General features: G+C 33.9%; 1 protein-coding gene across 2 annotated transcripts in view; it reads right to left on the bottom strand.

The window, feature by feature from the left end:
* Positions 1-6,991: 6,991 nt before the first annotated feature.
* wmd (serine-threonine kinase receptor-associated protein wmd) overlaps positions 6,992-13,153 on the bottom strand; it is a 36,449-nt gene continuing 30,287 nt past the window's right edge. For both annotated transcript variants that reach the window (XM_089103672.1, XM_089103673.1), the window contains exons 7-8: positions 11,722-11,858; positions 6,992-7,956 (exon numbers count right to left, since the gene is read on the bottom strand). In XM_089103672.1, the coding sequence (XP_088959798.1) occupies positions 7,763-7,956; positions 11,722-11,858 (331 nt within the window). In that variant the 3' untranslated portion in view covers positions 6,992-7,762. The remainder of the gene's footprint in view (positions 7,957-11,721; positions 11,859-13,153) is intronic.

Below are 13,153 nucleotides of genomic sequence, written 5' to 3'. Positions count from 1 at the left end.
GGGGCTATGGGGGTATTGCATCCCCAGAAGTATACTTACCAGACCTTTTGACTGTTTTTAAGAAAACCACTTTTTCAAAAATTTTGGCCAGTGATAAAGATAATAAGCATCTAAAAATGGCAAGGGGGTAATTGCCCTCCTATAGCTATTCAATATCCGCCTCTATGTCCTATGAAATTTTCTGTGTATTACACTCAGCCGTTTCTTACATATTGCTGATAAACGCTTCTGACAACCAGCATGGACAGTGTGCATTGCAGATGTGCTCGACATCCCTCTCAAAAGCTGTGGGGGTATTGTATTTACAGAGGCATAGACATTTTTCCTCTAGATATTTTCGAACAAGATGTCTATATCAAAATTTTGATCAAATATTTTTGGGAGGGAGGTCAACTAAAAGCGACATCAGAGTAGGCTGGTAGCTTTCCACCCACTTTTAAACATTAAGTTCAAGTTTTTCAAGTTCAATATGGGTTTTAATTGTAAAAAAATATATAAAAATACACTTAACTCAACTCCTTGTGCATTGATGCACGTTTCGGCCCGTAATAATTGCACACTCTAAATACAGCGTGGCCTCCTGTCCTCTCCAATTTCCACCCCGACCCGCCATCAAATAACAAAAAATTTAACACAACTTCTCCTCCGCTTACACCCCTTGAAGTATCAAACTAAAATATAATAAATAATAATAATATCAAAAAATTCTAAATAAAATAAATCTAGTAAATAAATTTTTAATCTCTTAGATATTTTTTAACATTCTTTTTAAAGGAGCCTAGAGACCTATATGATTTCAGCTCTTGCGGAAGTGCATTCCACTCCCTAGCACACGCAATTCTAGGAGAAAATTCCGACCTAGCTGTCGGTGTCGGGGGTATGTAAATGTCTGATGAAGATCGTGTATATATACTATGGATTTGTGATGCTAATGTGAATAAGCCTTTAAATGGTGATGGGAGTGTTCTTGAAAAATATTTAAAACAAAAACGGTGCAAAATAGTCTGTAAAGTGATGCCATTGATAGTCTATTCGGTGCTGGGCCTTAAATTTGAAGTGCTTTGTTGCGAAGTGAGTTTAGTCTCTGTAAGTGTGTCTTGAAATTAGATTGCCAAACTGTAGAACAATATTGAATATGAGGCTTGATAACTGCATTGTAAATCAGGATCAGTATTTTTTTAGGGAACTGGTGACTGAGTTTTCTCAAGATTCCGAGGCTCCTTGAAAGCTTCGTCTCGACACTTGCTATGTGGTGTCTGAACGAGAGGTTTTCGTCGATTAAAACCCCTAGGTATCGAACGTGTCCTTTTTCTGGTCTCTTGATAAGCCCACGAGAGGTTTCAATGCCATTCGCATCAGGAGCCAGCGAATCTATACGTAAAAAAATAAAACACTCGATTTGTCAATATTGATGACTAGACAATTTGCGTCCATCCACAAGTACTTTTCTTTAAGAATGTCTTTTAGCTTCGTTTTGAGAGACTTGATGTTCCATTCTGAGCTTGCCATAAGTGAATCATCCGCAAATGCCGTTAGTTCGTCCTCGGCTTCTACTATAGACCCCAGCATCGTTTGTGGGTGACATAATTTGCAGCAATAAGGGCTACGACTTGCAGGAGTCAGTACTTGCTGAAGATCATTTACGCGAACAAGAAACAATACCGGTCCCAATTTATAGCCCTGTGGCACCCCGCAGTTCACTACGACATCATTTGTATGACCATACTCCAATATGATTAGACCAATCTAGGACTTGGCCAAGAACTCTAATGTGATCCAGCTTTCCTAGTAGTATTTCGTGGTGCACGCAATCAAACAATTTTTTAATAACTAGAAGCACTGCTGCAGGTAAAGCACCCGAATCTAGGATTCAAATCCCCCTCAACATCCCCCTCGAAATGTTCTGAAAATCTTGAATTAATACCCTCAGACGTTCATACAATATTACCGGTCGTCCTTTTAGATGAACTAGACGTTATAGTAGCATACCATTCACTTCAACATTCTCCAAAGTTTTACCTTAATACCGTCAGCCTTTTCAGATATACTCAGAATAAAAATTACCCCTTTTCCTAGGGATAAATACTGCATGTAAACAATGAGCAAATTGCATAAATTAACAATTTCAAAATTTTGATTAGAATTGAGCAGAGGAGGCCCTAAACAGCGTAAAGAGGTGGGGGGGGTGGCTGACCTCCAACTTTTCTTCAATGTCTTCTCAAATATCCTGAAAGTTTCAAATTAATAAACTCGGCCGTTTCTTAGATATTTCTGATATTCCCTTTTCATAACCAGTAAACACATGGTGTATTTTGATTCTGTTTGACATCCCTTTCAGTATTTTCTTAAAGTTTCATCTTAATAACCTAAGCTTATTTGGAAATCCAAGATCAAAAACGCCCTCTTTTTAGCCAAAACCCATTTATTCAAAAAATAGGCAACTTGCATAACCTATAGCCCATACCACGACAGCTTGGAGTGGGGCTGGTAACCCCAGAGATATAGTTAGTTGACCTTTGGACTATTTTGAACAAAATGGCCATCTCAAAATTGGGATCAGATGCCTTTGGGGAAAAGGGGAAGGGGGGCTCTTTGTCCTCTGTTCACTTCTGACTATTAAAAAGAGCACTAAAGCTTCCGATCACCAATCGAATTAGCCCCTTCCAAAATAAAACATAATAGGTTGAGGCCTTATGGCCCTTTACTAAAGGCCCATCAATAAGCTCTTCCATTCTAGAGATGATGGGAAAAATGATTTTTTTTTATTATGTTTTCCGTTACATCAAAAGTTGTTCTAAGGTGTTGGGGGCAAAAAGTCAAACTTTAAAGGAACTAATATTTTTCTTCGGATTAAGCCTGTAAATTGAGTGCTGAGTAATGATAGCGGTACTTATTTAAAATCCAGAAAACACACAATGAACTGCATCTAGAATTTAATGATATCCTAATGAAAAGCATGTTTCTGCTTCTTGTGAGGTATTGCTAACTCCGTGAAAATTGTTTAAACTTTAGTTTTTTGGGGTTGGAGGGTCAAAAAAGGATACCTAGGTCAGGTTAGGTTACTTATTTAATATATACTACGCTTTACCCCCTCCCCCCCCCCGCCCTCCTAATGTGCAAAAATATAGTTTAGAAAATTTGTTTCTAAACTATTATATTTTTATCCTACTTTGTTTTATTTCATTAGCATTAACGAAACTTTACTTCTCGCGTGTTTTCTGGATTCTATATAAGTACCATGATAGCTTCCATCTTTCTGCTGAAAAAAAAATATGTGTCAAGCAGTTCGTGGTAAAGAATTGTTTGAAAAAGCGACCTATGTAAAGTGTTCTAACAGTAGCCATATAAAAAACTCTTGTTTTAAGTTTTTAACGTTATCTTTGATCAGACTAACGTCAAAAACTTTTGAACTCAAGATTTCATTTTGCTAAGCTGTTATAGACGGAGCAATTGCTATAAAAGAAAGACGAAGGTGCTAACCCACGAAGAATCACGAAATTCGCTATAACGCGTTTATGGAAGAATTTGCTGTATCTAATTCCAATCGAAACCCAAGAAAGAAGAAAGTTTCCAGAAACAATTTGCATATCAAAGGAATTGGGTTTTTATTGCAATTTCAATGCACTCCTTATTTCTGATTTTATATTTTGATTATATGCGTTTTACGTATTAAAAGTCTATTTTTGTTAAACAAATTTCTAGTTTTGTGGTACGAAAAACATTTCATGTAAAATTATTTTAGTGTGGAATGTATATTCGGAGTATTTGTTAGTATCAATATTTATAAAATATGAAAAGTAGCTTTAAATTATTCTTCTCAAATAATTATAAGTATCTTGCGAAACTTCTGTAGTTATACTGAAACTTAATAATTTTGAACAAATTTTAAAAAGCTGATGTGCCTTGACCAGGAGTGCCACCGTCAATAGGATTTTATTATATTTAGTAACTAAAACAAAATTTAGAGGATCTGGTAAATTTCCTGAAATCTAGTGAAAAAAATGGTTATAGAAAACTAAAATTTTCTTATCTTCGAGAAATAGATTTAGAGAAAAAAATTACGGTCCATTCATTACAAAATCTGATCTCGATGACGTTAGATATTATGGCTACTATTACTCTAATTTTTGCGATTTCGCGTCAACTCTAGCGCTTAAAGTTCTCTATTTTTTCTCGGCTTCTTCTTGATACTCGCTTTGAAAGGCAAACTATTTGAAATCAGGACTGGCATTACGGCATTTCCGTTTTGAAGTGACATACATTGTATTGGTTTTTCATTCCCTTGAAAACTGAACGAGAAACTGAATTTAATTGCTTGGAAAATCGCCAGAAATCTTTCTAGGCAGCTTGTCCTGAATTAAAAGACCAGTCCGATTAGAATTTCAAAACTGACATCAAATTCCCACTTAAAAATGCAAAATTGAAGGGTATAGATTTCAAACCTAAAAACGGAAACTGGGGTACAAACTTCAAAAGCCGTCACCTTCAGACACACCTCAATTTCAAAGCACTCTCTCACTTGAATTACTCTGTGAATTTGAGCGTTAAATTTTTTTTTTTTAATTGTTTTTTTACTTTTTCAATATATCTGGATTTTATGATCTGAAGACTATTGATAGATTTAAAGCCAGGCTTCGCCACCAGAATTTCCAGAATTCCAGACTTTTGTTTGACGTCTTGCATACACCTCATCTGGAATATAAAGCCTATTGAATAGTACATCCACGTAATCCGAAAAAAGGGATTTTTGAGTTTATAGGTTTCCAGAATTTTCAATCATAGTATGTCAAAAGAAATCCAAAAAATCGGGGAACTAGAAATTTAGTTATTTTAGGAGAGTTAGTAAAATTTAGTAAAAAAAAAGTTTCTGATTTTAGTAAACTGAATTTCAGTCGGGTGGTAACCTGGCCTTTAAAGATGGTAACTGATACTTGTTAACGACATTTTATTCCAAAACATTGACAACCCACTCCTGCCCCCCCCCCCCCAAAAAAAAACTTATTAAGATTATTTTATTTTAAAACTCATGGGAGCTGACCCCTGGTCCTCCATGGCCCAATTACCCTCCCTCCAACTTATTAAGATTATTTTATTTCAAAACTCATGGGAGCTGACCCCTGGTTCTCCATGGCCCAATTACCCTCCCTCCTCCCCAAAAATTATCGATCATAAATCATGAGAGTTGACCCCTAGCCCTCCCTCAATGGCTTGACGCCTCCCCTCCCCCCTGCAAAAAAACTTATAAACGGTATTTTATTCCAAAAATCATGGGAGCTGACCCCTAACCCTCTATCTATGCCCCCCCCCAAAAAAAAACTATAATTTATTAACGATATTTTATTCGAAAAATTATGGGAATTCAGTTTAATTTTACTAGCTCTTTCCAAAACTGTTCAAGACACCTATATTCTTCACTACAAACAAGAATTTGGCTACTGTCTGTTTCCTTAATGGTAAAAGCATAAGGCCTACTGCGTATTTGGTGCTTTACTAAAATGAATCACATTACAAACATTTTCTTTTTTACTTATTACAACATTGAAAATAAACATCAAAACTGCAGTAAAACTAAATTTTGAATTAATGAGCTTTTAGCAATTAACACCGTTAAATATCAAATATTCAGTTTAATTTTATTAGTTCATTCCAAGAATGTTCAAGATAAATATAACTTCACTCAAACAAGAGTTTGAATACTCCCCTCTTCCCTAATTGTAAAAGTCAAAAGCCTATTGCGTCATTGGTGCTTCAATGGAAACAAATTAAAAATAAATATTTTCTTTTTCCAGTTATTACAGCATTGAAAATGAAATTATGAAATTATAATTTAAGTCATGAAATTATATAATTAAAGTCATTAAAGTATAATTATATAAATTAAAGTATAATTAAAGTCATTAAAGTGTAATTATATAAATTAAAGTATAATTAAAGTCATGAAATTATAATTAAAGTCAAATAAAGTCTTAAACTGATGATCCTTCAACAATTAATGACTTTATTAATTAATTAATTATTAATAATTTATTAATTAATGTGTCAAACATTCAGGTTGATGTTGTTTGTACTTTCCAAGGCTGTTTAAGACACATATAATTTCTAGTAAAGCGCCAATGACGCAGAAGGGTTTAGACTTTTAGAGAGAGAAAAGGAGGTAAAACCCAAACTCTTGTTTACAGTGATTTCTGTTCGTTTCAATCTTGATCTGCATATTCAATTTAAGTTTCATTCGTTTTAAAATTAATTTTTTCACTTATATTGGTGCCTATTGTATGTTTGTTTGCTATGATTGTCAATTTAATTTCTCTTCGTTTTGGGTTTCATTTATACTTCAAAATCAAGATTTTCTTGTTTGTTTTAAGCTTGATTTGCAAATTCAGTTTAAGCTTTAGTCGTTTTAAGATTTATTTATTCATTTATATTAGTACCTGTTGTATTTTTTTGCTATGATTTGTTATATAATTTCTGTTCGTTTTGGGTTTCATTGATTCTTTAATAAATGAAACCATTTATTCTTTAATTTATTCTGGTCGCTTAGAGTCTGAGTTATTGTAGGTTTCTATTTCTTTTGATCTTCAGCTTAATATGGCCTTTACTTTTCTTTAAAAAGCTTCTTTCGCAGAAAGTTTTTTTTAATTAATCCCAGAAAACGGAGATTGTCAACTGCCATTACTTTCATCAGACATGGTTAAGAGTTGCTTGTTCCCCTTAGCTGTTTTATTTTCGAAGTACAAAAACTATGGAGTCACTCTATAAAGTATCACCCTATAGGTGAAGATTAAGGTTAAGCCCTTTCCCTTAGCCGGTTTGTTTTTAGATTCAGAAAAACTATGGAATCACTCTATATGGAATCACATAGAATTATCCTATGGCTGAAGGCACGGTTAAGAGCTGTTCGTTTCCCTTGGCCAGTTTATTTTTAAATTCATAAGAAAAATAGAACCACTCTATATAAAATCACTCTAAAGCTAAATGTATAGTTAAGAGTTGGTCGTGTCCTTTAGTCGGTTTATTTTTAAATTCATAATAACAAAGGAATCAATCAATAAGTAGAATCACTATATAGCTGAAAGTTTGGTTAGGAGTTGGTCATTTCACTTAACTAGTTTATTTTTAAATCCACAAGAATAAGAGAATCACTCTATAACAAGAATCACTATAAAGCTGAAGGTATGGTTAAGGGTTGGTCGTTTCCCTTAGCCGGTTTTCTTTTAAATTCACAAGAATTAGGGAACCACTGACTAACTAGAGTAACTATATAGCTGAAAGTATGGTTAAGAGTTTGTCGTTTTCCTTAGCCAGTTTATTTTTAGGTACACAAGAATTAGGGAATCACTCTAATCATAATCATAACTAGAATCACCATAGCTGAAGGTATGCTTAACAGTTAGTCTTTAATTTATTCTGGTCGCTTAGAGTTTGAGTTATTGTAGGTTTCTATTTCCTCAGCTGGCTATGTGTCATTTCACATAGCCGGTTAATTTTAAATTCAAAAAATCATGGAATCACTACATAGAATCACTATATGGGATCACTCTATAGCTGAAGGTATGGTTAAAAATTGGTCGTTTTCCTCAATTGGTTAATTTGTAACTTCATAATAATTATTGAATTTTACATAAAAAGGGAGGGATCCCCAAAGTTTATGAATAAAGACACAAAGGTAAAAAAAAAAGAAGAGAAACAAGAGAAACTAGACGCAAAAGAAAAAAATTAGAGAAACAAGACACAAAGGTAAAAAAAAAAGAGAAACAAGGGCAAGCTATATCACAGCAGCTTCAGCCTTTTGGGCATCCGGTTTTTCCATCACTTCAACAGCTTTCCAGAGGCCGTAGCTCTTTCCTATATGAGACTGCCAGAGACGAAGAGTCCCATCTTCACTGCCACTAGCATAAATCTCTCCGTCGGGTGAATACCTGACACAATGAACCGGGCCAAAATGCCCTTTGTAGGACTCTGAAAGAAGAAGTAACAAATTATATTCGTCTACTTTCATACTTTAAACAAAACTGGAGCAAACCCCCCCCCCCTCCTCTAGAAAAAACATTTTATATTAAAAAAAAATCAAGAACCTCGGACAATGCATCGTTCGCCAGCAAAGCCAAAGAAATTGAAAACAAACTTGATTCTAATTGTACTTGGTAAATTAGATGGCGTTCCTCGCAGATTACCCCAATTTAAGTAAAGAGATATCGTTCGTCAATTCTTTTCTATCATCGGTATCAAACTAGATGAAGCCATTACAGCGAACCAGGATCAGTAGCGGTTTTAAGCCTCATAATCCGAGGGAAGGGGGGATATACCACAGGAGTGTAAATATTTAAAATAAAAGGAATGTATTGTCAAAATCGGGGGGGGGGGGGCAGCTATCCTCCCCAATCCAGGCCTAGAAATGCCGCTGCCCAGGGTCGTCCAGATTTCAGCGAACAATTGTATACAACTCTATGCTAGGCAATGAGCTGCAAAGTTAAGCTTTTAATTAAGTCTAAAAGCATTTGCATGTTATCACATAAGAGACATACAGCTCATGATATTATTATTGTTCTTCTGTGCCAGGTTTAGTAAGTGTAAAATCTTTTAAACGTAGATAATTAAGTGTACAGGAAAAAAAAAACTTGCATATATCCAAGTAATATGCTATAGGAACGATCCTGAGAGAATGCAGTGGCTTTTCTGAGTGAGGGAGCCAAAAAGAAAAGAAGAAATGTAAAGACAGCTCCAGATAAGATTGGAATAAAGGACCACCGCCCCACTCCCCCATAAAACGCGTTAGGTATATACTTCACGATTTCTGTGACCCCCCCCTTCTGGAACTGCGAGCATATATATGTCGCATCTATTTTGAGGCATTACTAATCAGAATTCGTTTAGAAAATTTTCATTGCCAAGTGAATACTATTCGCGAAAATTAATAAAAATTACGATATTAACTTCCTAAATCAAGAAACACCAAGAATGTATTTCCCTAAATGCATTTCAATTAAACCAAAATTAGAGTTCAAATATCTAAAAGCTTGTTGCTTTGAACCACTGTGGAAAATATTCTATGATTGAAATCCAAAATCGTAAAACAAAAAGTGCATAATTCACATATATATGTTGTTTTTTTTTTTGGTTCCACCAAATGATGCACCCACAAAACAAATCAAAACAACATATTCAATAACAACTAAATGTTAAAACCACAGAATGAGAATGTACAATCAATGAGCAACTCAGTTGGTTTTAAGTTTAGCAGACCATTGACTATAAATTCTAATTCTGTTTCTGTTCCAGGTTTGCAATTAATTGTTAATTAATTGCTAATTGACTGTAAATAATTAACAGTTAATTGTATTAAATTTGAAGTAAATACAAATAAAGTTGCAAATTTCGCCTGGAATGCACCATAAATCCTCATCAATATTTAGATAATATTTTAGAATACTTAATACCATGGGCGCCCATAAGCTTAAATTAAGGGGGGGGCTTACCTGGTCTAATCGGCACTTCCGATGCTGTATAATAGAAATCTCGAAACAAAAATATAAAAAATAAGTCAGCATCATTCAGCCAGGGGGGAGGATGAAGCCCCCGCTGCCCCCCCCCCATATGGGCGCCCATGCTTAATGCTTATTTAAAAAAAAAATCAACTGATTGTCTGAGGATAAAGTTGCGTTAGCTTCCATTTTCCAGTAATGCACTGCAATAGATTTAAACTTATCTATGGTCTTCCAGGAGGAGGTTTCCTCGAGTTACTTCTGTGGAATTCCTTAGAGTTCTTGGAAATCTTTTCTTTCAATTCTGTCAACGTTCTCGGGAACGTGATAGATTCGTATCACGTTCATGATTACATATGATGTGATTACACATGATATCGCAGCATGTAAAAAATAAGCTAAAAATATTCGGGACTCAACAGATTGTTAGCATTGCGAAGGACGAAGTGCGTCGTCAAATTTAACTCATTAGTTTTGCTCATTTATTTTCACGGATTAACGTTGCAACACTGACAAAAATATGCTACGACCCTAAAAACTTCAGAATTTTAAAACAACCAGAAGACACAATCTTAGAAAAGTATACATTTATTTGTAGAAGTGAATGGAACAAAACCTCAAATACACACCAAAAAATATTTAAACCCCGAGTTTCAGCCAAGCAAAACTGCGAGTGTGAATTTGCTCTCCTTTTAAGAAGACAAATAAGAGGAGTTAATAAGGAGGAGTAAATAAATAAGAGGAGTCAATAAGAGGAGTAAGAGGACAAATAAGATGGTCGACCAGTTTCAATTATGACCAGATTATGTAGATTCATAATCTACATTCGTAGATTATATGCATTGAATCAAACAAATGAGAAATTTGTTTGATTTTAGGCATCTCAACCGTCCCAAACTACCCACCGATCCACGCTACCATTAAATAAAAATCAACAAGTTTTTTTAACTAAAAGTAAGGAACAAGATTGAAACTCAAAACGAACAGAAATAATTTCATATATGAAAGCCCCCTTCCTTAGCCCTTGCTCTTTACGCTAAAGTCTTAAAGTTCTTTAAAAATAGCTTGTTTGAGCTGTAAAGCTTGCTTTCTTATATTTAATTTCCTACCATTTTCCGAATCATCCCAGGAAATCCCCTTCTCCTTCCCATATAAAATTTCCCCCGGAGACTTTCCTCCCCGCAGAAAATTCTCCCCCTCCCTCAGAGAAATATTCCAATAAAAAATACTATATTTAAAGAATGTGCAAATTGCGTAACTTACAGACCTTTCTTCATGGACTAAATGGGGTCTTGTCATCCCCGAAGGCATGACAGTTATTGGACCATTCAACTATGCAAAATCAAGTAGCTATCTCAAAATTTTGATCAGATGTATTTGAGAAAAAAGAGATGTAAGAGGAGGGCTAGTTCCCCTCTAAAATTTTTCGTGCTTTAACTCTTTTGATTTCAAACTTCAAACTTTTGATTAGAACTTTTGATTTCAGTTTGAATGAGCCCTCTATCAACCTTCTAGGACCGTTGGTTTAGCATGATTACTCATAGAAAAAAAAAACAAGAACAAATAAACACGCATACGTTATTTTTTTTCTGGCAAAAAAAATCCACATTTTTGTATATAGGAGCTTGGCCTCTACAATACGGTTCTCGGGTGCGTTGAATTAAATTTAATTAGCTTTATCTATTTAGAATCAGCATAAAAAGTCAATCTTGATGTACCAATTGTTACCAAAGTTCTTTTGTTTAGAGTTTCGGTTGGAAATTCTCTTGTTTTAATTAAACAGGGTTTCTTTGTCTCTTTTCTTGTTATTTATTGTGACTTCGTTTATTTAATATATATTTTAATTTTTTATTCAAAATAGAGACTTGTACTGAAAAAATATGGTTCTTTCGTCTCTTTGTTATTTTCTTCATTTATTGTCTAAATAATTATCGTCTCTTCTTATATTTCTACTTTTTTTAACTTGTTTATTTTTTTTTCTGCTCATCCACGACACACTCTGAGCTCTATTTTTTTTTTCAAGTTTTGAGTTCTATTGTTTATTTCTCTACCCAAGAATTTGGTTTCTATTTATCAATTGTTTTTAATTGTCTCTTTTATTCTTATTGATTTTTTACTCGCCTTATGCGTACTATTCATGCTTCAGTCGTAGTGTTAGTTGGCAATTTTTTTAGCTTGAGACAATTTTTTATATACAAAATACTATCAAAATGAATTTAGAGGACATAATCGAATATCTTACCTAACTCTGTACAGTTGGCAAAGTCATATTTATAGATCTTGAAATCTTCCCCTCCACAGACAAAATAGGTATTATCAGGTTCCAATGAGGCCGAGTGAATGCGAGTTGTGAATGTAACTTCTTTTACCTTTTCAAATCTAAAAATTGAAAATAAAAATAAGAGAGGCTAGAAACCTATCTGGAATTTGCTTTTTAAGCGAGTGGGATGCCATTTTGGCAAGAGGATGCCAATTCGAAAAAAAAAACATAGAAAGCACGCTAGTCATGTGAAAAATACGGAATATAACAGAAAGAAAAGAAAAAACAAGGTTTATCGTTGGGGGGGGGGGGTCTAGAATTTTTCTTACAGTGTCAGAGAATTAAATTGTTTAAGAATTTAGCAATAAACGACGCGAGTTTGACTCTTATCTATTGTTAATTAAATAAAATATCATATATAATATAAGAAAAAATATTATAGATTGCAGATTATATAAAAAACATATAAATATAAAGTTTGAAAAATATATAAAAAATATATATATAAAAAATATATAAATATAAAATAGATTATATAAAAAATATATAAATATAAAAAATATATAAAAAAAAAATATAAAAATATATACTTTCTTATTAAAAATTTCGCTCTTAGCACCGTGTTTTTGTAGAAGTCCACTCCTTACTTGCCACTGATTACAACGAACAACTTCAATAGCCAAATATTATGTGACTCCTTAATTTAGGTACCCCCCCCTCCCCTCCAAAAATATCAAGACTCTTAAGATGCTCATATAGTCAAAGTTTCTACTGATTTCAGTGTTTTCTAAATGAAAGTGAAGTGAGCATTTAAGGATTCATCCCCCTCCAAGATTTTGAATTATACCTTTTTTGGGGTTTTCATTGAAAAAATACCCTTTTTTTATCATTGAAATAATGACAAATCCCTCTCCCACCGGTAGAAACTCAAAATACAATTTCCACCACCCCTCCCCCTAACTTGTCGTGAATTGACACCACTATGGAAACAAAAAATAGTTCGAGGTAAAAAGAAAAAAATAAGAAGAAAGGGGAGAAATGAGGGTAGAAAATAAGTAAACGTTCTCTTCCATTAGCTGGGTCACAACCAAAGAGTGTTGAAAATTCTTCACCAAAGAGTGTATTTCTATAAAATTAGTTCTAAAAAAAGCTCTTAGCATGATTCTAAAAAAGGTTTTATAAAGTTTTATCTTATAAAGTTTTATAAAGTTTTAAAAAAAAAATTATCTTATAAAATTCTATAGTTCTTCAAAGAAGAATTCAGTAAAGAACCTGAAACAAATGTCGGAAATGGAAACAATGTGGCCACACTGAAAAGGAGCATTCTTTATCTTTACCTTTTATATCCTTTACCTTTACCTTTTACATCACAGGATTCGTCTATTCCCTGTTCCTGAGATTGCTGACAGACAGG

The sequence above is a fragment of the Artemia sp. Qi Xiang Cuo genome, chromosome 17 (assembly GCF_049724085.1).
Source record: "Artemia sp. Qi Xiang Cuo chromosome 17, ASM4972408v1, whole genome shotgun sequence".
NCBI classification, from domain to species: domain Eukaryota; kingdom Metazoa; phylum Arthropoda; class Branchiopoda; order Anostraca; family Artemiidae; genus Artemia; species Artemia sp. Qi Xiang Cuo.
This window is presented reverse-complemented; position numbering and strand designations above follow the sequence as displayed.